The sequence below is a fragment of the Artemia sp. Qi Xiang Cuo genome, chromosome 9, assembly GCF_049724085.1.
Source record: "Artemia sp. Qi Xiang Cuo chromosome 9, ASM4972408v1, whole genome shotgun sequence".
Lineage (NCBI taxonomy): Eukaryota > Metazoa > Arthropoda > Branchiopoda > Anostraca > Artemiidae > Artemia > Artemia sp. Qi Xiang Cuo.
In genome coordinates, this window is record NC_142802.1 from 41358418 (window position 1) to 41384733 (window position 26316).

Genomic DNA, 26316 nt, shown 5'->3' on the forward strand with positions numbered 1-26316 from the left:
AATAAGTGATTATCTGCTTAATTAAGACGGGTGGATTAATTTTTTTCAATAATCCTAAAAGAAGGAAAACATAGTCAGAAAGAAAAAAAAACCCAACCTTAATCCTGGCAGAGAAATCAAGTGCTTAACCAAATGGTGCAGTTCGTCTCTTTTCTGTCCTTGCTACCTTATTGGTCTGAATAAGGAAGAGTTAAAGTGGAAGAGTTAGACAGAAGATATTAACTATGATGGTGAACATTTTCCCCTTTTTTGGATAGGCTAGTTAGGCTAAAACTGACTAATTATAAAGCTGATTATTAAGCCTATATTAAGATTGGCGATTAGATGTTCTCAGTTTTTCTTAAAGAAGGAAAACATAGGCATAAAAATAAAGCGACCTTATTCCAGACAGACAAATCAGATTCTTCGTCATTTGATGCAGTTGATTTCTTTTCTGTGCTTGTCGCCCTGTTGATCTGATTCTTTGCTGTTTCTGACAGTGGAGGGTTAGACAGGGAGATTGAACTGTGATACTCTGATTTGTGAACTGTGACTTTTTCCTCTTTTTTGGATAGGCTGGTGGGTTGATTATTTTAATGTATCTGAAAAAGAAACAGAAATAAATTTAGATGTAAAAAGAAAAAAGATTGGAGATAATTTTAAACCAAACTTTTATTTCTGATTCTTATTCTATTATTGATCTTATTCTTATTCTGATTTTTATTCTAATTCTTGTACATCCCCAGTGTTTAAGTAAGCTAGTCAATGTTCTTGATATTGTTTTTAATAATAAAAAAAAAACTCCGGAAAATAAGTTTTTTTAAGAAAAGTAAAGGTCATTTTAAACTTAAGCTCAGCAGATACAAATACCTGTTAAAACTCAAACTAATTATTTTTCAAACTAATTAACTAAATATTATTAAAGAATAAACGAAACCCAAAACGAACAGAAATTAAATAAACAATCATAGCATAAAACATACAACAAGTAATAATATAAATGAATTAATAGATCTTAAAGCGAGTAATGCTTAGATTGAATATGAAAATCAAAATTAAAATGGAGAAAAATATTTCGCTATTTAAGTATAAATGAAACTTAAAACGAACAGAAATTAAATAAACAGTCAATGCAAACAAACATGCAATAAATATTAATGTAAAGGAATAAATAACTGTAAAAACGAATTAAACTTAAGTTTAATGTGCAAATCAAGCTTGAAACGAACAAAAATCACCATAAGCAAGAGTTTGGGTATCGCCTCCTTCTCTCACTGTAAAAGTCTAAAACCTACTGCGGCATTGGCGCTTTACTGAAAACCAATTATATTACAAATATTGGCTTTTGTACTTAATATTGACAATAAACATTATAACTATAGTAAAATTTTGAACTGATCAGCTTTGAGCAATTAATATCATTATACATTAAATATTCAGTTTAATTTATTAGTTCTTTCTAAAGTTTTTCAAGACGAATATAGTTTCACTGCAAACAAGAGTTTGGATACTGCCCCGTTTTTTAACTGTGAATAAAAACCAAAAGCCTACTGCGTCATTGGTGCTTAACTGAAAACAAATTATATTACAAATATTTTCTTTTCCGGTTCTTACAGCATTGAAAATAAAAATGAAATTACATTGAAATAAATTCTTGAACTGATGGATCTTTCAACAATTAATATCATTATACATCAAATATTCAATTTGATGTTGTTAATACTTTCCAAGACTGTTCAAGACGCATATAGTTTTCAGTAAAGCGCCAATGACGCAGTGGCTTTTAGACTTTTACAGTGAGAGAAAGAGACGATACCCAAACTCTTGTTTGTAGTGATTTTTGTTCGTTTCAAGCTTGATTTGCATATTCAATTTAAGTTTCACTCGTTTTAAGATTTATTTATTCATTTACATGATTTTCATATTCATTCTAAGCATTACTCGCTGTAAGATCTATTTATTCATTTATAATATTACTTGTTGTATGTTTTTGCTATGATTGTTTATCTAATATCTGTTCGTTTTGGGTTTCATTTATTCTTTAATAATATTTTCTGGTCGTTTTGAGTTTGAATTTTTGCAGGTATTTGTATTTGCTGAGCTTAAGTTAAATTGCCTTTACTTTTCTTTGAAAATCTTATTATTCGGAAAGTTTTTACATTAATTTTGCTCGTTTTTTATTGCAAAAAGTTTCAAGTTTCCTTATTTCAAAATCAAACTTTAAAGAAAATAAATAAAATGTTCATCAAAGTATCAAAAGTGGTATTAAAGTAACAATTTCAAAATGAAAAAATGGGTATGTGTCAAACTCGGAGTTATTATTATCTTATGTATGACCGATTTTTAGCAAAACGGCTGTATCAAAATTTTTATCGCATAGGTGTGGGGAAAAAAGGGCGTGGGGGGGGGAATAATTGCCCTTCGGTTTCTTTTGACTCTGTAAAAGTGAACTAGAACTTTCTGTTTTCAATCAAATGAGCCCTCTCTGAAGTTTATACGAGCATCCCTTCTATAAGAACCACATATAGCCCCAGAGTATAACTTACAACGCCTGTCCTGGTGGATTGTGTCGACTCTGGAGTTTTAATATCTGATGTTTGAAATATTTTTAACAAAATCGTCCCCTCAAATTTTTATCGGATGGGTTTATCCATCCAATAAACCCAAAGGCGTGGAGGGTGGGAGGGGCTAGTTGCCCTCTGATCTTTTTTTACTCTGAGAAAATGAACTAGAACTTTTAATATCCATTCAAGTGAGCCCTCTCTGAAGTTTATACGAGCATCCCTGTCATAACAACCATATACGGTCCCAGGATATAGCTTACAGTGCCTTCCCCCGGGCCCTGGGGGGTTGTGTCGACAAAAATGGGCTATCTCAAAAATATTATCGGATGGGTTTGGGGATAAAAGGGCGTGGGGTGGGGGCTAGGGGCCCTCCGATCTCTTTTGACTCTTAAAAATTGAAATAGAACTTTCAGTTTCCATTCAAATCAGCCCTCTCTGAAGTTTATCGTGCATCCCTTCCATAAGAACCATATACGCCACAAGGGCATAACTTGCAACGCCTGCCCCCGGGCCCCGGGTGGTTGTGTCGACACCGGAGTTTTTTTCTATCTGACCTTTGAACTATTTTTAACAAAATGGCTATCTCAAAATTTTTATCGGATGTTTTTGGGGGAAAAGGGGCGGGGGGGATAGTTGCCCTCTTGTCTTTTTTGACTCTTAAAAACTGAACTAGAACTTTCAATTTCCAATCAAATGAATCTGAAGTTTATACAAGCATACCTTCCACAACAGCTGTATATACCCTCCAGGCACAACTTACAACGCTTACCCAGGGCCTTGAAGGATTGTGTTGACCCCGGAGTTTTCGTTATCTGAACTTTAAACCATTTTGAAAAAGATGGCTCTCTCAAAGTGCTTATCGGATGGGTTTGAAGAAAATAGAACGTGGAGAGGGGGGGGCTAGTTACTCTCCAATCTTTTTTGACCCTTAAAAAGTGAACGAGAACTTTCAATTTCCAATTATATGAGCCCTCTCAGAAGTTTATGCGAGCATCCCTTCCATAAGAACTATATATGTCCCCAAAGCATTACTTATAACGCCTGTCTCTGGGCCCTGGGAGGGTTGTGTCGACCCCAGAGTTTTCATTATATGATCTTTGAACTATTTTTAAAAAATAACTATCTCAAAGTTCTCCTCAGATGGGTTTGAGGAAAAAAGGACATGGAGGGGGGGGGGTCTAGTTGCCCTCCGATATCTTTGGACTCTTTTAAATTGAACTAGAACTTTCGATTTCCAGTAACTGAGCAATCTCCGAAGTTTTTACGAGAATACGCTTGCCCCGGGCCCTGGGGGGTTGCGTCGACACAGGAGTTTTTCTTATCTGACCTTTAAATTATTTTTAACGAAATGGCCATACGTAAAGGAGTTTTTGTTATATAATCTTTGAACTATTTTTAACAAAATGGCTTTATTAGATGTATTTGGGGCAAAAGGGCTTGGGGGGTGAAGGCTAGTTGCCCTCTGATCACTTTTGACTCTTATAAAGGGCACTAGAATTCTTGATTTCCAATCGAATGAACCCCCTTTGAAGTTTGTGCGACGACACCTATATGAAGTGCCTCTGGGAAAAAAATTAATGGAGTCTGAGGGAGAATAGCTGCCCTCCGATCACTTTTGGCTCCTAAAAAGTGAATTACAACTTTTAATTTCCAATCAAATGAGCCCTCTATTAAGTTTATACGACTAGGCTGTACCGGAGGTGTTCGGCGGTGGTTTTATCCCAATTTTTTTTTTCGGGGGGGTACACAAAAAACCTCAAAAAAAGCATACAAATTTTTTTTATATCCATTTTGTTGCGTTTTTACGAGTCAAAAAACATTTCGGGGGGGGGGGGGGGTTCAAACCGGGTACCCCCCCTGGATACGGCCCTGGGCCCTGGGATGCTCGTATAATATACGAGTATCCCTTCCATAACAACCATATATACCCCTAGGGCATAACTTACAACGCCTACCCTCAGGTCCTGGGGAGCTGTGTCGACACCGGATCTTTTTACTCATTCAAGTGACCTCTCTCTGAAGTTTATACGAGCATCCCTGTCATAACAACCATATACGGCCCCAGGATATAGCTTACAGTGCCTTCCCCCCGGGCCCTTGGGGGTTGTGTCGACACCGGAGTTTTTGTTATCTGACCTTTGAACTATTTAAAAAAAAATGGCTATCTCAAAGATCGTATCGGATGGGTTTGTGGAAAAACAGGCGTGAGGGGGGGGGGCTAAGGGCCCTCCGATCTCTTTTGACTCATAAAAATTGAACTAAAACTTTCAGTTTCCATTCAAATAAGACCGCGCTGAAGTTTATACGTGCATCTCTTCCATAAGAACCATATATGCCCCCAGTGCATAACTTACAACGCCTGCCCCCAGGCTCCGGGTGGTTTTGTCGACACCGGAGTTTTTTTTCTATCTGACCTTTGAACTATTTTTAACAAAATTGCTATCCCAAAATTTTTATCGGATGCATGTGGGGGAAAAGGTGCGGGGGGATAGTTACCCTGTTGTATCTCATGACTCTTAAAAACTGAACTAGAACTTTCAATTTACAATCAAATGAATCTGAAGTTTATACCAGCATCCCTTCCACAACAGCTGTATATACCCTCCAGGCATAACTTACAACACCTATCCTCGATCCCGAAGGAATTTTTCGACCCCGGAGTTTTCGTTATCTGATCTTTGAACCATTTTGAAAAAAATGGCTCTCTCAAAGTGCTTATCGGATGGGTTTGAAGAAAATAGAACGTGGAGAGGGGGGGGGGTAGTTACTCTCCAATCTTTTTTTACTCTTAAAAAGTGAACGAGAACTTTCAATTTCCAATCATATGAGCCCTCACCGAAGTATTTACGAGCATCTCTTCCATAAGAACTATATATGCCTCCAGAGCATTACTTACAACGCCTGCCTTCGGGCCCTGGGGGGTTGTGTCGACCCCAGAGTTTTCAGTATGTGATCTTTGAACTATTTTTTTAAAAAAATAACTGTCTCAAAGTTCTTATCGGATGGGTTTGAGGAAAAAAGGGCATGGGAGAGGTCTAGTTGCCCTCCGATATCTTTCGACTCTTTTAAAGTGAACTAGAACTTTCGATTTCCAATAAATGAGCCCTCTCCGAAGTTTATACGAGCATACGCTTGCCCCGGGCCCTGGGGGGTTGCGTCGACACAGGAGTTTTTCTTATCTGACCTTTAAACTATTTTTAACGAAATGGCCATACGTAAAGGAGTTTTTGTTATATAATCTTTGAACTATTTTTAACAAAATGGCTTTATTAGATGTATTTGGGGCAAAAGGGCTTGGGGGGGAGGCTAGTTGCCCTCTTATCACTTTTGACTCTTATAAAGGGCACTAGAATTCTTGATTTCCAATCGAATGAACCCCCTTTGAAGTTTGTGCGACGACACCTATATGAAGTGCTTCTGGGAAAAAAATAAATGGAGTGTGAGGGAGAATAGCTGCCCTCCGATCACTTTTGACTCCTAAAAAGTGAATTACAACTTTTAATTTCCAATCAAATGAGCCCTCTATGAAGTTTATACGACTAGGCTGTACCCAGGATTTTTTTTCGGAGGCGGTTTTATCCCAACTTTTTTTTGGGAAGGGGGGGGAGGGTTACACAAAAAAACCTCAAAAAACGCATACACAATTTTTATATCCATTTTTGTTGCGTTTTTACGAGTCAGAAATACATTTCGGGGGGGGGGGTCAAACCGGGTACCCCCTGGATACGGCCCTGGGCCCTGGGATGCTCGTATAATATACGAGTATCCCTTCCATAACAACCATATATGCACCTAGGGCATAACTCACAACGCTAACCCTCAGGCCCTGGGGGCTGTGTCGACACCGGAGTTTTTGTTATCTGAATTTTTAACTATTTTTAAAAAAATATCTATCTCAAAAATTTTATCTGATGCTTTTAGGGCGTGGTGGGTGGGGGCTACTTGCCCTACGATCTCTTTTGACTCTTAAAAAGTCAACAAAAACTTTCAATTTCCAACCAAATGAGCCCTCTCCGAAGTTTATACGAGCATCTCTTCCGTAAGAACTATATATGCCCCCTGAGCATTACTTACAACGCCTGCCTCTGGGCCCTGGGGGGCTGTGTCGACACAGGAGTTTTTCTTATCTAACCTCTGAACTATTTTTAATGAAATGCCTATTTTAAAAATTTTATCGAATGGGCTTGGGGGAAAAGGTGTGTGTTGGTGGGGGCTAGTTGCCCTCGGATATCTTTTGACTCTTAAAAAGTGAACTAGAACTTTCAATTTTCAATCAAATGAGCCCTCTCTGAAGTTTATACGAGAATCCCTTTCATAAGAACCATATACGCCCACAGGACAATACTTACAACGCCTACCCCGGGCCTGGGGGGGTTGTGTTGACACCAGAGTTTTTCTTATCTAATTTTTTAACAATTTTCAAAAAACTGGCTATTTCAAAATTTGCAGCGGTTGGGTTTGGGGAAAAAGGGCGTGGGGGGGCTGGTTGCCCTTAATTCTCTTGACTCTTAAAAAGTGAACTATAACTTTCAATTTTCAATCAAATGAGCCCTATATGAAGTTTATACGAGCATTCCTTTCATAAGAACAATACATGCCTTTAGGGCTTAACTTAGAACGCCTTCCCCCGGGCCTGGAGGGGGTTGTATTGACACCGGAGTTTTTCTTATCCTACCTTTCAACTATTTTTAAAAAGATGTCTATCTCAAAAATTTTATCATATGGTTTTGGGAAAAGAAGGCGTGGGGGGGGGGGCTAGTTGCCCTTGGATCTCTTTTGACTACTAAAAAGTGAGCTCAAACTTTCAATTCCCAATCAAATGAGCCCTCTCTGAAGTTTATACGAGCATCCCTTTCATAAGAACCATATATGCCCTGGGGCATAACCTACAATGCCTGCCCCTGGGCCCTGGAGGGTTGTGTCGACACCTGAGTTTTTGTTATCTGAATTTTGAACAATTTTTAACTTAATGGCTATCTCAAAATCTTTATGGGATGTATTTGGGGAAAAGGGGCGTGGGAGGGGGGGGGCTAGTTGCCCTCCAATCGATTTTGACTCTCAAAAACTAAACTAGAACTTTCAATTTCCGATCAAATGCGCCTTCTGAAGTTTTTACGAGCGTCCCTTCCATAAGAACCATATATTCCCCTAGGGCACAACTTACAACGACTGCCCTCGGGCCCTGGGGGGCTGTTTTGACAATGGAGTTTTTGTTATATGGTCATTGAACTATTTTTAAAAAATTGCTATCTCAAAGTTCTTATCGGATGTGTTTGAGGAAAAAGGGGGCGTGGAGGGGGGGGCAGGTGCCCTCCAATCTCTTTTGACTCTTAGAAAATGACCTAGAACTTTCAATTTCCCATCAAATGAGCCATTGTTGAAGCTTATACGAGCATCCCTTCCATAAGAGCCATATATGCCCCCAGGGTATAACTTACAACGCCTGCCCCCAAGCCCTGGGTGGCTGTGTCGACACCGGAGTTTGGCTTATATGATCTTTGAACTATATTTTACAAAATAGCTGTCTCAAAATTTTTATCGGATGCATTTGGGAAAAAAGGGCGTGGAGGGGAAACGGTTTTTGGTTAACCATGGCTACAGCTACAAGGTCGTTACACATATTAGTGAAATGAAAGTGGCAGATTTACATTTGAAATCTAAAACGGAGCAAAAGCTTTTACTTGAACAAGTATTGACTGCCAGTGACACTGAAGCGCAAGAAGAAACTTAGGCGGGAGAAAACTTTGGCAGGTAAAAGACCAGGAGCTGTATCAAAGCATCCATTGTTAAAAAGTTTCTGTCAAAGTGACACTTTTACGACTCACTACTTTGTCTCTCTTTTGGTTTTTATTTGCAAAATTTTTTAATAACCATTTTATTAAGAACCCTCTAATAAAATAGATTTTACGAGTCAAAGCTAATTTTAGGGACGAAAGATTTTTTTTCATCTTATACCGATTCAAAAATATACCAACGGGAGTATCTCAACTGGAAGATTGTCAGACCGAGGGTATGATGTTCCAGGTATGGTCCCTGGTTTTAAAGGAAATTGCTACATTAAGTGCCTTTTATAATCAACTAAAACAATATCAAAATACTTCGGTTTGTAAGCAAAATGACGAAGAATCTCATAACAGTTGCATATATGACTTGCACATCAGGAAATATAAGCTAGCTGGAAAAGCAAGGAAAGTGGCTCTAACCACGAATTTCTGCATTAGATGTAATTTTTTTCTGTTTTCCCATCTCCACGACTAAAGTGACAACGGAGCATCATAGAGAGCTATCACAGGGTTGGTTTATTTGAATAGAATCGATCGGACGGGGATTAAAACACCCGCCAAAAAGAAGGAATTAAACAGCTAATGTTGCAGTGTTTTACTACGTTCACTTTCACATTTATTAGTGTCAAAAGCAAACACACTCTCGCAGCATGGGGGGATAATGTTAAAAGGAGGGGTTAAGTGAAATCAGCACCGTTTCGAAAGAATTTGGCAGTTACATTCATAGAACAAATGGAGCTCCAAAAGATTAGTACGTCACACGCTCATAACTAGAGCTGTGTACTGGAAATAAAACAACACCAAAAGGAGCAAATTAACACGGTCATTTTATCTCTTGGGAAAGAAAAATATTATAAATTTTATAAGTTTTGACATTTAAATGGAACGTCTTCCCAAAAATCATATACATCTTGCGTTCATGACAGTACGTTCATGACTAGAGTTATATGCTTTGACAAAGACAGACACTAGAAGGAAACAACTTAACACTATTAATGTTTTCCTACATTTCATTTTCATATTTATTAGTGTCAAAGCAAACACCCAACCTCGACTGTATGTGTGACAATCCTACAGTATGAAGCTCCCTTCTATGACGATAACTTATAAAGTGAGGTTTAGGGGAAATAAAAGAGCGAAATTTTCTCCCCTTAGAAACGAACTCACTCGTATCAAAGTAAGAAGAAAATGGCTCACAGATAGACACCTTTATTCCCTAATATCAATACGAAATATATACAAGGAAGTACAATATTTTCTTTACAATTTCATGTAGATATATTTCCGTATATCCTTACATATTAAAATAAACAACTAAGAGACAGGAGAATAAAAAAAAGTAGAGAAACCACTGCTTCCCAAATGGAGTTTTCGGCCATAATAATTCCAATGGTGAAGTGTTCAGTTCGACCCGATATCACTTCTATGGGGATTCAGGCTATTTTTCGTAATTCTCGTAAATTTGTTTTCTCAACGAACTTATACCATTAAGATTGATCGAAATAGTAGTTAGCATTCCTGATTTTGATTCAAGTAGCGATTCTCACTTTACTTTTTTTTTAAACGCGTCTATAAATTTCCGGTTACGTTGGGCAATACTAGATTGCCCCTAAGTGGGCAACCATGATATTTTTTACGCATAGCTTATAGGCTATCAAGTTAGTAGCATGTTTGAGCTTAGTAATTTTAGTTGGCCATGACTTTACTTGGACTTCCGCCCTCATTGAAAATCACCGTGGCACGCGGCCTTTAAATTTTGAGAACCAAAGAAACCCTGATGTTTAAATTCCGTCCTGTTAAATAAACTTAAAAGTTAACTCAGTTCATTTATTTTTAATTCTAAGAAAGGTTGCACCTAATCTTCCAAGGTTTCAAACTTAAAAACATCATATTAGGAAAGGATGCCTGACAGATTGGGTAAACGACATCAACAATGTTCAATAACTGACAATTTTGGTAGTTGTGTTTTTAGATGAAAAGTTCCCCGAAAACTCGCATATATAAATAAAGTGAAAGTATTTAAATATACGGGCAAAACTTTTAAGACAGTAAAAATTAAAATAAAAAAAATGCCCGCTGAACGTCTAAGAAACTTTATGAAAAAAAAATAACAGTTAAAACATTCAAAAACACAAGAAAATAAAAAGTGCTATATGCGAAAAAAATAAGAAACCAAAAAGTTCACGTTTGAAAAACAATAAGCAGTTTTTCAGGCGCGATTGCTTTTTTCTATATCTTCTCTGTGTTTAGCATTTCCTATGTTTTCTCGTTATTCTTTGGCATATCTTACCTGTTTGGTCTAGTTTTTTTACCTGTTGATAAAAGGTTTTCCGACATAAAGACAAAAAATTCGGCCATTTTAGTTTATTTTATTCAGTATCTTGATTAAAAGTTATACCCGTTGTTTGTGTATTCGTTTATTTTCCTTTTATTTATAAATAGAAAGGCAGCATGATGTAAGAAATTGCTGTATAGCCTCTAATTTCATGAGTTTATGGCAATTAAGCAACAAGTAAATCGCACTCTCCGTGTCGTTTCCATAGTCGCATGGTTACACCTTTCTTCTCCTGCAGAAATTTTTGGAACAGTAATTACATAGATTGATTAAGATCAACAGCTTCAACAATGGGCGCTACCAGTGATGGGCTGATGGCTGATGTCTCATAAACCATTCTACGGGAAAAAGAAGGCAGTAATAAATATTAAATTTACTTTGAGATCTAGGCCCCTTTGAGGTTATCGCCTTTGTCCTTCTATATATTTAAAACATAATCAGGTTCTTTCTAATGAAGATATTGCTACTTTTTAGAACAATTAAGTGTTTTAATTTCTACCATCAAACTCACCTCCCCCCCATCCTTGGGAGGATTTCCCCCCACCTCCTGGGACAATTTGGTTGACGTTCTTGGCTTCAATTTTAGAGAGAACAAGATCATGTAGGTAGATCAATGTAGATGATTCTTAATTATTTCATTGCTTTGATATAAATTTGTTAGCGTATTATGTCCATGCTTGTTCAATCTAAAGTAAAGAGCAAGTGACGTGGATGGTGTCATCTTATGCTACGTATTTTCACAAAACTTGGCTTTTAGACTTTGGATTATTTTAGGGTTCTAACTCAAATCCATATCTCAAAAAAGCGTACTCATACTTTGAGGTATTTATGGTGTATAATTTCAATGTTAGAGATACGGCATTGTGCGCCTTTATGTATGCATTTATCACCCACTCTACAGCATGGTGTGAGACGTTGTACAAAGTTGAAAAAAAAATATAAAAACAACAAAAAAAATATCACACAAAACTACGAAAAACATGAAAATGAGCACGAAAGAATAAAAATCACAAGGCACTGAACAAAATACTACAGAGTATCATGAAAAAATAGCACATTGTTGCGAAAACAGTAGATTAAAAAAAATATCGTGGAATGTCGACAAAAAATCAACTATAATTGATGTCTGACAGATTTCTGCTTTATCCCATCGCCATATTCGAATTTCTCGTTGATTATGTATTTTCCTCTTACGTGTTTTCCTCATATTGTTGCTACCACAGCTGTATATGTGGGTTATAAATTAATTAATTCAGTAGTATGAAATTTTTAGGCTTAAAAAATGAAACAAAAGTAACATTTTTGCCCTCTGACTGGCTCAGATAGGGTTGCAGGGCCTGTCTAATATTTTAATGATTATCGATTTTTTTTTCTTCTTCAAATAATGGCCAGTAGGAAGAAAAAGAAAAATGAGAACAATAAAATGAATTTTCCGCCTGTACACAATAACACGTCCTCAGCGTTGAAAAAGGGAAAAGGATTTAAACCACAACAATTAAAAAAAAAAAAAAAATTGAGAGAGAATAAAACAAAACAAAAAACAAATATACTTAATAACTACTCCGCTCAACAACACAAAAGCAGTGAGCTTCCTCATTTGTGATCATTGCTGTTTTTTCCTAAGTTAATACATCAATTTAATTTAGGACTTGCATTTAGTGAGGTTGGTATTTGCTATGCAAGTTATTCAGTCATTGCTAGTCGTTGAGTTACCAACATCTGATGAGCTGATGGAGGATGAAGGAGGAAATGCCTACACCCCAGGGCAAAGTATTCTACTGGAACTATATGAAAAAGTCAGAGGTAAAGAATGTGCATGCTCAGCTTCAAGATTTATCGAAGAGATTGAAAAATGTTGGTAAGTATATAACCTCTTTTAAGATTTAAAAACAAACTGATCATATAATGGTAGGCCAATTTATGCCTACTATATAGAAACGGATGGGGAGAGGGCTTTTGAGGGGGCTATAGTATCATACATCTGTTGAAAGCAATAAATTGATTTCCATTCGAAAAAACGTGCTTTATTTATATTGGGTCTTAATGGTTGACTTTCTCTTATCTTTCAATTATATTCTGTGTAGCCTAGTCGTTAAACGTGTACTGTAAGGGGAAGGGTATTAAAAAGCTCCAATAGGAACTCTGGAAAAGTCTACTTCCGCCACTGTTTTATTTCATTCAAGACATCTGAGATTCAAGCTTGTTAAGATTAGAATTTTGAGTTTTCTCAAATTTCTTATTAACTCAAAATTAGACTTTTGAGTTTTTGAGTTTGAGTCATCGTGTTTACGTACATCGTGAGTCATCTCCTATAAGATTGTATCCTTTATTGTGTGAGGACTGGGGTGGGGCAAGTTTGAATAGCAAAGCTGCAAAAGTCGCATCACTTGAAAAATATGTGAACTGACATATAAAGTAGTACAAATTTTTAGATTTTGGGAAGGGAGTTACACGGGCCTGGAGCCAACTTCCCCCTCCTCATCATTAAATAAGTGCTGTCTCTATTTAATACCATGGACAGTGTACGATAATCTAAGGAAAGCTGAGACCCTGTTAATTTCTGGCTTGAGGGACCTTATTGCTAATCGGAACAAGTGCTCGATACCAAATACTAATAATTGGTAAGGAACTAAGGTTTTCGGTAAGCTTACCTCCTAATCTGTAATATCGGCCTGGTTCAGAGTGCCCCCCCCCCCACTCTGACTGCAAATTCTTCTCCCAGCTTTTTGAACTTCTTAGTCAGATCTCGTGATGAGACATATTTTGAACTTGTTCGGTTGTGACTCTAGCTTGCCATCTGCTGAAAATGTATTTTGAACACTTAGTTTGTTCCGTTTTTCATCATACTCTCCACCAACAGAAATGTTAGATAAGGGGCTTATTCAAGTCGAGTTCAAGGGGCTTATTCAAGATTTTTGACAAAAGAAAAAAAAATTCCGCATATTTAAATGTTATTTATTCGCACACAGTCCTGGAAATAAAAAGAAAAATATCAAAAAATTTCTTAGCCCATAATTTCAATTATGGTAAGTCATTCAAAAAAAGCGTTGGAATTCGGTAAATAAAAATTAAGTTCTTTGCGTATTCAACCCCTGTAACTTGTGCTATATGAATTGTTTAGACACACTATACTATTTTAGATTGATCCTAAGATCAGCCCCGAGGGCCCTCATGCCCTTTACTATGAAAGTAAATATTCAGTCTTTTCAGATTTTTGATGATCTTAGTTCTGAAAATGCACCGCTGGGTCCCAGAAGTCTTGGATCTGTATGTATATATTATATCTTGTTAGGACCAGAGTGATAAAAATTGAAATTTGGGTCGCAAAACGGAATTTTGTAGCCCTTGAAATCCGCTTTGATGGCAAATATTATCACGTATTCAACTAAACAACTTCCCAATCTGGATATATTTTATTTACCTATTTTAGTTCAACTTTGGATCATGATTACCCTTGATTTTAAGCCTAGTAGAAAAACAGAAATAATTTATGTGACTTTTTTGCTTTATAGATCTAAGGGGTGTGGGGTAGAAGTGAGTTAGAATATGTATTTTTAACATTCCAATTTTAAAATGCGCCTTATTTAATTGTTCGGATCTTTGTTTGTTTTGTGCTTGATTGCTTGCTTGACGTACTTGTATAAATTTTAGTGAAACTGTAAATGTTACGTTGTTTAACTGTAAGCGTCTGTAACACCCAGCAACTTGAAACTAATTACTTGATGCCATACATCGGGTAACAGTGTCTCCAGAGTTCTCTTAAAATCAGAATCAGAAGGGTTTTTGGGTACTCACAAGAGAGTATACGTTTTTTTGTTTTATAAGCCTAAAGGCAAGCCTCACTACCGGGGTTGCAAGCTATTAGGTCTCATTACAAGGTGACGAATTTTGTAAGTGCTACGGTAAATTTACCACATTTTATCTGCGGAGGGGGGGAATTTGTGTCTGGGGGGAAGGAAAACTAGTTATTCTTCAATCCGCACAAAAGAGTGTACATTTTTAATTCCTGTCACCCCCGCCTATTTTTTCGTAAATTGACATTACTGGGCTATGGATACAAATATGAAATCATTCATAATTTAGATTGAGAAAGAGTTGTGTGGTTGGGAGTTACCGGATTGAAAGTTGTATGGCAGGAAGTTTCAGGAGGGATTTACGTTATTGGGTATAGGCGAGATTTGGAATGAAGAGCTGTGTGTCTACTAGGTTTTGGTGCTTTTAATTAAATCATGTCCTAGTTTTATCAGTTTTGTTGGCTTAACTATCAAAACATTAAATATTTTAACAGTTTTTTTCTTATTCTTTTTTTAGTGATTTCCTAAATACTAAATAACAGTCCCTTAATATTTAACCCTTTTTTATTTAATTGTTTAAATATGTCTTTCTCTGCTCCAAGGTTTTCCTAAAAAAAAAATGCTTAGTTGGAATTGACTGCAGTTACAGTAAAAAAGACTATAATCCTTAAAATTAGGTTCCTTATTGATACACATTAAGACACATGAAACCAAAAGTATATTAATCGAAACCATTCCAAAACATGCTTTGTTTAACTCAGTCTCAGAAAATTTAATAAAAAAAAGCTATGAGTCGTGGCAGCGCAGTGGATTGATCTCTGCTTAGCAGTATGGAGCTCGGTGTACAATTCCAGCTGCCGCAGACTCGAAGTGGAACCTGTCTGTTAAATAAATTCAAGCAGTACCTTTATTTTAAAGAATAATGTAATATTTTTTTTAAAGAAGCTGAATTTAAAAAAGATTTCGAGGAAGAAGAAGATTTAATTCTCTGGGAAGATATCAAAGAAAAAGGATTTGGGGGGAAATTTTGGGAATCTGTGAAAATTCCCAAATTTTTGGGACGGCGGAAGCACTGCTCCCGACAGAAGTAAATATTCCTGTAGAGTTTGAATTTCTAAAAGGGAGTAGGACTCAGGAGATGTAGCGAAATTGCTAGCCTTCCATAAACTTTTTTCTCCCGCCTTTGAGGAGGTAAGCCAAATCTTCCAAGATCAACGATAAGATGATACTAACAAACCGAAAGATAAATCGAAGATCATACCATCATGCTTTCATGACAACTTTAAAAGGGAAAATGTTAGTTTCAAGTAAAGTTTTAAGGAATTTAGGTGAAACGTTATATTAGAAATTTAAATTGCAATAGATAGTAATTTATAGTGATAATAAATATTAAATTTAAATAGTAGCAAGTTAATCTAAATTAGAATTAAATGAAAAATTTAACATATTATCAAAATCTTAAAGTTGTGGACGCTCTACCTTGGTTTCTCTTGAAATAGGTTTTTAAAGGAATTTGATTAAGATTGATTTGCTTTTAATATGGCTGTTCACCACGAATGTTCCGTGCTAATTTTAAGGAAGTTTTGTTAGTGCTAATTTGCCATCCTCAGTGAGCATAATTTAAAATTATACCGAAAATTGTTTTTTTAGTTCATGTTATATGATATTATGGCATATCCTTTCTTTATTGATGAAACAGTGAATCCCTGAAGTGTGAACTGTGTTGAAATTTGAAATGACTTATGGATAGCCAGATTTTGATAGACGCCACAAGATACCATTCTGTTGGTTACAACCACCTTTCCTTAAATACCTTATTGTTGGCTATTCCTCTTCTTGTGAAGTAATATGGTATCGGGAGATTTCTTTTTTCTGCATGTTCTAGCCACTCGTATAGCTGGTTCTAGGTTCAAGGTTTTATTATTAATACCATATTTACAAAACATATAAAATTCCCGACAGATGAAAACTCGACAGAGTCGGAACAAAAAACATTTAACACATAAATTTAAATTAATTCCACCTCTACTAACATTCCACTTATAGAGATTTAAACCAAAATCTTCAATTTTCTATTTCAAACTACCCTTAAAAATAAAATACAAAACAATAGGTAACTCACCATTCCAGACTCCTCAACCCAAAAACAAAAAAAAAACAAAAAACAAACATTTATAAAAACCAAAAAAAATTACTAACTTCATTCAATTCATCAACAAGGGAAAAGGGACCAACTCCTCCTCAAACACGCCATACAAAAAGAGGCGCACAGTTGTATGTATAAGCACATACATACATATATACCAATATACATATACAGATACATATTAACAAATTACATCTTCATTAAGCATTCCTTAATTCTATTTTTTAGTGTTGATAGGGGAAGAGAAAGATTACAATTTCTACCAAACTTACTCCATACTGTACTACTTGGTAACTTGACAATTGGCCAAACTATTGACATATCTTCTACTTCTCAAATAAATTATTCAACTATAGTCCATAAATAGCCCGGATGCAAAAAAGATATAACTGCGTAAATGCTGAAAAGAGTCGTGACAACTCTCCATCTACTTCCCATAGAAAAAGTATTGAAATGAATTATGAATATTGTGAATCGGATTTTAAGTTTGATCTATGATCTTTTGCTATCTTCTAGCAAACCTTTCTTGCGGTGTGTTGCATTGTTTGGTCACTTCTTTTGCGAAGTTGCTGCGCCCCCTGAGATGAAAGACTATGGAGGGGACAGTATACAATCACTTTTGAGATACATTGGACTTGAATCTATCGAAGAAATTGTACAAAAAGAATGGTTCTTTTCATATGCTCAAAGGTAAGTTAACTGTAGTAAATAAAGCATTAAATATCCGTTTTGATCGATTATCTTGAAATAATTCAATTTTTAATTTATATTTTCTCTGTATGTCACACTTTAGTTTTTCAGTTTTCAAATTTTTTTTGTTTTTTTACAATATACAAGTTGGCTACATGTAAAAATCACTTTAAACCTTATTAATGAAGAAACGCCTAAAAGATAATACTAAATTCAAAAATAAATGTTTGCTATATAATATCCAGATATATCAAAAATACGTCCACCTCTGTATTTAACCTTAAATTGATATGTATATACCGAGCAGAGAAAGGTATTAAAAATTCCCTTTGAAGCTTACAATATTGTCTAGCAAAAATAGAAAGAAAAGCTTTCAAAATTCTTGCCTACAATGATGCAACCGAAGGATACAATGTAAAGCAATCAGTGAGTAAACTCTGCCGAACAGGTAGGCAGCCAATGACCAAAAATTCCGGAAAAACCTTAAGTTCATTCTCAGACTCTCGAATTCATGTAAAGTAAGAAACCTGCGCGGAGCGGCGAGCTTCATCAAAAGCTCGGCAACTAATAGCTACTTGATTTGTGATTATACTTCACATCCCAGGCTACTTAAAAATTTTCCTCTACACATGGTTGTAGCCCACTTTCCTATTCTCTTAATTATTATATTTTTTACTCCGAATATGAGCATTAACATATCTTACAACACTTTCTAAAATGTTTTAGGAGGTGAGGAACGTTCTCTAAGTGTATTCCTCTTGTGCATATTTGCTTTATAGTGGTAGTGGAGAACGGCCAAAAAACTTTCAAAACTTCTTAAAACTTATTTAAACCTCGTAAATCTCTGTTTAAAAACCTCTTGCTAAGAGTGACCAAACCCAATTCTATGTACTGTAAACCGAAGTGAGCAATATTAATACTTTTTTTTTTTTTTTTTTTTTTAATTTTTTATATACTTGGTTAAAAATTTTTTCGTACTCTGTAAAACCTGAATATGTGACATATGCCTTTTAGTGTTAGGTGCGACGATACACTGTAATTGATTTGTATTTTAATTATCTTATGGAAATTACTTCTGATATAAAATGCCAATTAGGATAAAGGTGGCGATGGTGGAGTGAGAGGTTTATTTCAGGAATAACCAAACTTCATTTTAAAATGAAGTCTGTTGCACAAACGTTGTGGCACATATTACTTTCAATTTTATTGATTTTGACACATATTACTTTAAATCTTTCCTCAACAGGATTGACCTAGAGGACCAATTATTATGGATTATGGCCCAGAATTTGTTTGTTAAATGTATTTGTGAGTATTAATAAAACCGATCTGAATAAAACCGATCTGAAGATTGGGATCAAAGCGTGTGCGAAATATTAGGCTCAAATCGCGTTGTGTTTTTAACATAGCTATAAACTTTATATAATAAATAATAATAAACTTTATATAAATAAAATAATATCGATATCCCCCTTTATATGGATTATTTTGATGGACTTTGTTTTAAGGAGCACAGGAAAGGCAATGGGAGACCACGGAATCAAATGGATAGGAATAAGTCTCCTGGACTTAGATTATGCTGATGATTTAAGCATTCTAGATGAAAGTATGAGCAAAGTGAATGAGGTTTTAGAGGTTTTGCGAGTTCAGGGTGCTAGAATAGGTTTGAAAATTAATGTTAAAAAGACTAAGTCACTAAGGCTAGGAATAAGTGAAGATGAAAAGATGACGTTGGGTAATGAAAAGATTGATCAGGTGGGCAGCTTCACTTACCATGGTAATACTATTAGTGATGATAATGGAATCAGGGAACATGTTGAAAGTAGAATAGCCAAGGCTCAGGGTGTTTTTTTCACAGTTTAAAAAAGGTTCTACAAATTGAAAATTATGTCTGCAAACCAAAATTAGAAAATTGGAAGCTAAATTGAGGACAGTGGTTACATATGGCTCTTAATCATGGGCGCTCAGAAAAGCGGATGAAGATTTTCTAGATGTTTTCCAGAGAAATTGCTTAAAGATTGTTCTGGGTACCCGGCTGACTGACCCTATTTCAAATAATAGGCTATACGAAAATGTGGTTCAATACCGCTCTCTGGGGCTATTATGAAAGAAAGGTTGAGGTGGCTGGGGCGCGCTGTGCGGATGAAGGATGACAGATTGCCGAAGATTGTTCTTTTCGGCCAACCGTCTGGGGCTAGGCGGAAAGCAGGTCGTCCTCGTTTGGGGTGGGAGGACGTCATAAAGAAGGATTTAAAGGAGATGGGAACTTCGTGGATGGGTGTAAAAAGGGAACCTTTAAATAGATTGGGATGGAGGAGGAGCGTGCGTAGCTGTGTTGGCCTTACGCGGCTTGGTTCTGCGGTGAGCTGTTAGTAGTAGTAGTAATAATAGATATAAACTTTAAGAACTTCGATATAAAAAAAGAATAAAAGAAAAATTATTAAGATATTTAGTAGTGCTCGCTTGATTTTTTATTAACTACATGCCATATAATACTCTCTGCTGAGTTTGACTACAAAAATAGAGAAAACTAAAAAAAAAGACGAAACTAGAAAAAAACTGAAGAAACTTGTTGTAAGAAAAATTAATTTTATTTGACTTATAATTAATTATATTATAATTATATAATTACATTGTAATTAATTAATTAATTATATAATTAATTATAGTAAGAACGAAAGAACTTTTCTAGATGCTTGGTAAGACGACCTGTTTCAGAGTGCACACTTAAGTATCCGCTTCGTGGAAGAACGCTAATCGAATTGCCCTATGATTATTCAGAGCTTATAAATGAAGTTGCCCAATTTACTTGCCCTAATTCAGATGGTGACGAGTCAAGAACCCCAACGAGGTGTCTCCTTTGTGGAGCAATGCTCTGCTCTCAGGTAACAACAACTTTTATTTACAATAAGAATTTCTGGTTGGAAGGCACACCATTCTCCATTTTGTATTTCAAAATTGTTTATAATTTCTGATATCGTCCATTCAAAAGTATTTAATTCAATTTGTGAGTTGGAGAAAAACATAAATATTTATTTGTAAAATAATGCATGACAATCCAGCCTTCGTCTAATATACTGAAATAAAATGACAATTTATAATTCAAAGAAATAAAATACGTAATAAATGAACATAATATGAATAAAAGTAATAAAAGAATAGAAATAAAAAGAAATAAAAGAATAAAAAGAAAGAAAAAAATTATAAAGAAATAAAAAGAAAATAAGAAATAAAATAAATAAAATAAAATAAGAAATATTATATGTTATTTTCTTCTTTTGTTTAACTAGCTCTCTTATTTTTATATAGTTCTAGGTTATAGATGGGAAGAGAGATATTTTCATAATAAAGATATGAAAAGGGAATGGATAAAGTTTAAAGTAATGCAATGTTCAAAACTATAGATCTATTGATTTATTTTCCCTTTCTTCTTTTTATTTCTCTGCATAGGAGGACGATTGGCATATGACTCAATCTGTTCCCGAAATATTCTGTTTTTTCCCTCCGTTTTGTGTTACTTGTTAACAAATGTCTTAAAACTCCATTTCAAGGGTATATTTACAATGAGAGTAAGGTTGAGAAGGAAGACGTGTTCTGCGGATGGAGGATGACAGATTGCCGAAGATTGTCCTTTTGGCCATCCATCTAGGGCCAAAGGAACAGCAGGTCGTCCCTGAATGGGCTAGGAAGAGATTGTAAGAAAGGATTTAAAAGAAATTTTAACTCATTGGGAGGGTGTAAAGAGGGAAGCTTTGAGTAGATTAGGAAGGAGGTGGTGTGTGTGTTGCTGGATTGACCTCAAGCACCTTGGTGCTGAGATGAGCTGTCAGTAGCAGTGTTTTCTATTGTATGGTTGAAAAACAGTGTGAGTGGATCAAGCATTAAAAAAGAAATAATCGAAACAAAATAATACTAATTTTAAAAAGAGGATTTTGAGCTAAATTTATTTTGGTAATATATTTGGCCTAATTACTTGAACCTTATATAGTATTATTATTATAACAAATGACATAATAATATAGTGGTTAAGGCAGATAACTGATAAGTACAATATTTGAGTTCAAATCCCATTGGTGTTGTTTTTTTAATCTTAGCCTTAAGGGTTTCAGTTCAAATACTCATTTTCAAAACGACTTTCATCACTGGACCAATAATAAACCTGGAAAATTTATTTTTCATTAAATTACATCCTTTGCTTTATTATAATGATGCCTCTGTTTTCCTTTCTCCTGCTTCCTCGTTCTCTACCCCCTGTCCTAATTTTTGCAGCGATGAAACTTCTTCCTCATAGAAAAGAAATGCACGAAGAAAATGAAGAAAAAAAAATGACACAACCGCATGAGAATAATTTTTAGCCAATTAATAAACGAAAAAAAAGTAAATATTTCGGCAAAGGCATATATATATATATATATATATATATATATATATATATATATATATATATATATATATATATATATATATATATATATATATCCTATAAAAGAAAACAAATAATCTTAGGAAGTAGTCTTATTGAAAGCAAAAAAGTGACTCAAAACAATATACAAATGAAAAGACCGTTTTAAAATCGAATTGGGCATAATTTCTTTCCATGGCCACTATGGCAGCCTCTTCTATTGTTTTGATTGGTGTTAAGACTACCAATTGATCGTTTTTTACAAATATGTTGTTTACACTGTGTATTGGGTCTCTTTATTAAATTACCATAAGTAATATAAATAGCTGGGTATCTTTGTTTGAAGGTGTTTTTATGTATCTATTTTTTTTTATTTAATTACTTCCCTAAAAGATTGTGGTAACCCGTTTAGTGTGGATACTAAGTTTGGTTAAAGAAAAGAGCTAAATGAACTGGGTATTTAAAACATTAAGGGCTATCGCTGAATCAAAATTCTCTTCAAGTTGTCCTGAAAAAATTTTCCCATCCTTCGTACGGATTATGCTGCCAGTTTATTCTCAAAAATAATTTTTGACGCGTGAGTTGAAATCTAGAGTACATTTTTCCCCTAAAATTTGTCTTGTATCTAGCAATGACCTATTTTGGCGATAGCTGGCAACCCTGGGTGAAATAACTAAGGAAAATATATATTGTCATATCACTAGTTTTTGAATAAGATTTTGGTGTTTTTTTGGGATAAAATTGAAACCAGATTTATAATTGTGATTTTCCAAGTAAGTGAATATTTTTTTTCACGTTAAGAAGTGCTGTATTTAGGAATCCGGTGTGTCTATTGGATGTACACGCGCTGATTGCGTGATTATTGGCCGCGCCGCGTTGCCATTCGTGTTTCTGAGTTTGGTTTTCGGGCGCGAAAAAAGGTTAAAATCGGCGTGTTTCCCGAGATAGGAGTTAGAGTTGGTAGAGTAGTAAATTAAAAGAAAAAAAAAGTGTTTTTTTTTTTGTTAATTTTGTTTTTGTAGAGGGTTTATTAGTTGGTAAGAGGGAAAAAAAGGTATTGGTATTATTTGAAAAGGTAAAAAAAAAGAAAAAAGAATGACGCAACAACCAGGAGGGGTACCAGCAAGGTATGTACGAACATACACTGCGTTTCTGAGCTTTGTGGCTTTCCGGGATGGAGATGTACCTTTGGAGGTAGAAGTACACAGGTGGCTGAAACATTATGGAGTCGAAAAAGAGAACCTGATAGGTATAGACGGATCAGGGCTGCGATATAGAAAAAATATGTATGTGAAGTTCACCACTAGCAACGAGCTCCAAAAGTTCCTCGCTAAAACTGAAGACGGAATGTTATCATTTGATGAAAGATTTGTATGCGTCGAAAGTTGCGAAACAAAATCCACTTTCGTGAAAATAGAAAGAATGCCGCTAGAAATGGAGTTGTTAGATATCCAAGAGACATTCGAAAGGTATGGTAGGGTTTTCTCATGCAAATGTGAGTATTACTCTGGTGACGGATATCTCGAAACAGCCAAAGCAAGAGCAATAGCAAGCATGAGAATAGATAAGAACATCCCTTCTTTCATTTTCGTAAATAGAATAAGAATGCAGATATGGTACGATGGCCAAATCAAAACTTGCATTATATGTGATGAAACAGGACATTTAGCAGCTCAGTGTCCTTTTTCCTCACAGAGGTCGCAAAGAAACATAACATCCGAACCAAGTGCGCGAAATGCTGTTAGTAGCCAAAGCAAAGTTTGGCCAGAAAAACAACCTGCAAACAAAACGAACATCAGACCCAAATAAAAATAAAATGGACAGGAAAAGACACATACGCTTAAGACTCAGAAATAAAAAACAGATCGTGAAATGGAGAAAATTAAACAGGAACTCGCAAGATCGGAAAAGCGGAAAACGACCCGTGAATACAAGGACGAGATAGAAAGAAAAAAGAAACTGGAGAAAAAAGGACAAGAGGCTGATAGCGAAGATGAAGAGTTCCAAGAGGCCCGCAGCAGGAGTATCTCACTGCCGGGAGTACTCACTAGGGGTATGAAAAGGAACAAAAGATCGCAAAGAACAGAATCACAGACAGGGTAAGCTGAACTTTCGAGCCGACTTGAAAGCATCGAAGGTATGATAGATAGTGTGGAAAAAATCGTACAGAGCAGCAACAGCCCTTCGGCAAGCCAGGCTTTGGAACTAATCGATTACGCTGAGACGTCTTTCTCGTCAGTAGAAGGATTAGAAACCAAGAAAGCAAGAACTAGAGAAAATGCAGAAGACATGGTGATTAGTCAGCAAGAGTTTCCAAAAAATTTCGCAACTTTGAACGTAAATGTAAAAAAGCAAAAAAGTAGACAAGTAATGATAAAAGGGTATCTACTAAAAGGAAGAATAGACTTAGCATTCATACAAGAGAACGACACAAGCAAATTAAAAGGCTTAGAACCTGAATATAAGTATTTTACGAATTGCAATGAGGATGGAGGAAGCGTGGCGATAGTATATAAAGAAAACCTCCAGGTAAAAGAAGTTCGAACCGATACAGACGGGAGAATTATCAGGTGTGAGATAGGTGGGTGCAAATTTGTCAAAATATGCTCCATCTGGGTCGCAAAACAAAAAAGCACGAGAAGTATTCTTCGAAGAAAAAATAGCCCCATATATACCGAAAGATATTGAAAATACAGTTTTCCTTGGCGATTTTAACTGTATAACAGATAGGCAAGATGCTGTAGCACAAAGTGACAATATTTGCTCGTCACTGAAACGATTTGTGCGGGATACAGGCTTTCTAGACGTTTGGAAAGAAAAAGTGAATACAAGGAGTTTCATTAGGATAAGTTGGACGGCGTACGGAGGAGGAGCTAGACTCGACCGCATATACACGTCAAGTGAGATCCTCCCACAAATAGACAAAATCCAGAACAAAATTGCACCGTTTTCCGACCATCAAGCTGTGATTGCCACATTAAAAAACAACGAGAGAAAAAAAAATCTTCTTTCAGAAATTTGTCTTGGAAGATGAATACTGAAGTACTGAGATACAAAGATTTTACAAACGCAACAGAAAAGATATTAAAGGTACTGAAAACTGTCGAGAAAAGTAGCCTTCCGAAACATTGGGAAAAGGTAGCTAAGCCAGCGATTACAAAAATGGCCCAACAAATCTCTCGGGATACAGCAAGGTTTGAAGAGAAACACGCCGGCTTTCTATATAAAGTAGTTTAGCAGCTAAAAGAAGAGATAAATTCAGGAAAAAACTCAACCAAGGAATATTTTGAGGCTCTAGCAGAGATAAGAGAGGTTGAGCTTAAGTGGTCAGAAGCTATAAAAATAAGAACTAAAATAGATGAACATATTCAAAACGAATAGTTAACAACAACTCTCATGTGCCGCGAGAAGACAAAAAAAAGCCAACAACAAATAAGAAGAATAATAGATCAAGAAGGGGAAGGCCTTGAAAACGAAAATGATATATTAAACGATGCAAGAGATTATTACCAAAATGTGTTCAAGAAAGAAAAAGAAGAAACCGAAGACGAGCAAAAGAAGGTACGAGAATTTATTGAGGAAATCACTATAACAAAAGTAACTGATGAACAGAATGAAATGCTAATAAGCGAAATAACTGCAGAAGAAATAAAAAAAGCATTATCGGAAACGGGAAATAACAAATCACCGGGCAGAGTCGGTATACCTTACGAATTTTATAAGCATCATACAAATGAAATAGCCCCGATTCTGTCTGAAATGTTCAACGAGATGCTAAATAGCCCCGAAGAAAAAATTAGCTGCATTGGAATAATGAAGCTCCTACCAAAGTCAGGAAATCTTGAAGAACTGAAGAACTGGAGACCTGTAAATTTAACAAACTGCGACTATCGGATTCTCACCAAATTTCTTCAAACCGCCTAAAAAAGGTACTTGCTAAGGTGCTAAGTAAGCGACAAAAAGGAGGATTAGATGGACGGAAAACAGCTGATGTTCTAAGAGCCATGCGAAACGTAATGCACGTGATAGAAAAAAAAAAGAAAAAAGGGAAATACAGAATAACAAGCTTTGACATTCGAAAAGCATTTGACAAAATAAGAAGAACAATCCTACTTATTATACTAGTGGCATACGGTTTCTGTAAAGAGTTTATCGAATGGATAAAAAAGACCTTGGAGAAAATAGAACAGATCATTGTAATAGGTAATATGGAAAGCGATAGCTTTGAAGCAGAGACAGGAGTGAGACAGGGATGCCCATTAAGCTCTTTATTGTTCGAAATATATATTGACCCTTTGTTGCGATATTTGGAGCAAGAGATACAAGGAATAGAGATAGGAGGGACCCAACAAAAGAGAGAAGGATTTGTCGATGACCTCACGACTTTCACGGAAACAGACATGGATTAATTACGAGCTCTGCATTGTATAACTAAGTACTGCGATTTGTTCAGACTATAATAAAACAAACAAAAATGCGAAGTCCTTTGTTTAAGCGAAGAAGAACCTCAGTTTTTTGACGGGATAGAAAAGAAAGATGAAATAAAGGTTTTAGGTATCCAATGGAGAAAAACATGGAAAGAGACTGAAAAAGTAAACTGGACTAAAACATTGCAGAAGTTTC

The 26316-nt window shown here is 35.6% G+C and overlaps 1 protein-coding gene across 1 annotated transcript in view; it reads left to right on the top strand.

Moving 5' to 3' along the window:
- The window catches only part of LOC148948658 (E3 ubiquitin-protein ligase UBR2-like), a 155390-nt gene that overhangs the window by 123635 nt on the left and 5439 nt on the right, over positions 1-26316 (top strand). Inside the window, 3 exon segments of the mRNA XM_089094989.1 lie at positions 12308-12519; positions 17118-17291; positions 19984-20176. Of these exon segments, the coding sequence (XP_088951115.1) occupies positions 12308-12519; positions 17118-17291; positions 19984-20176 (579 nt within the window).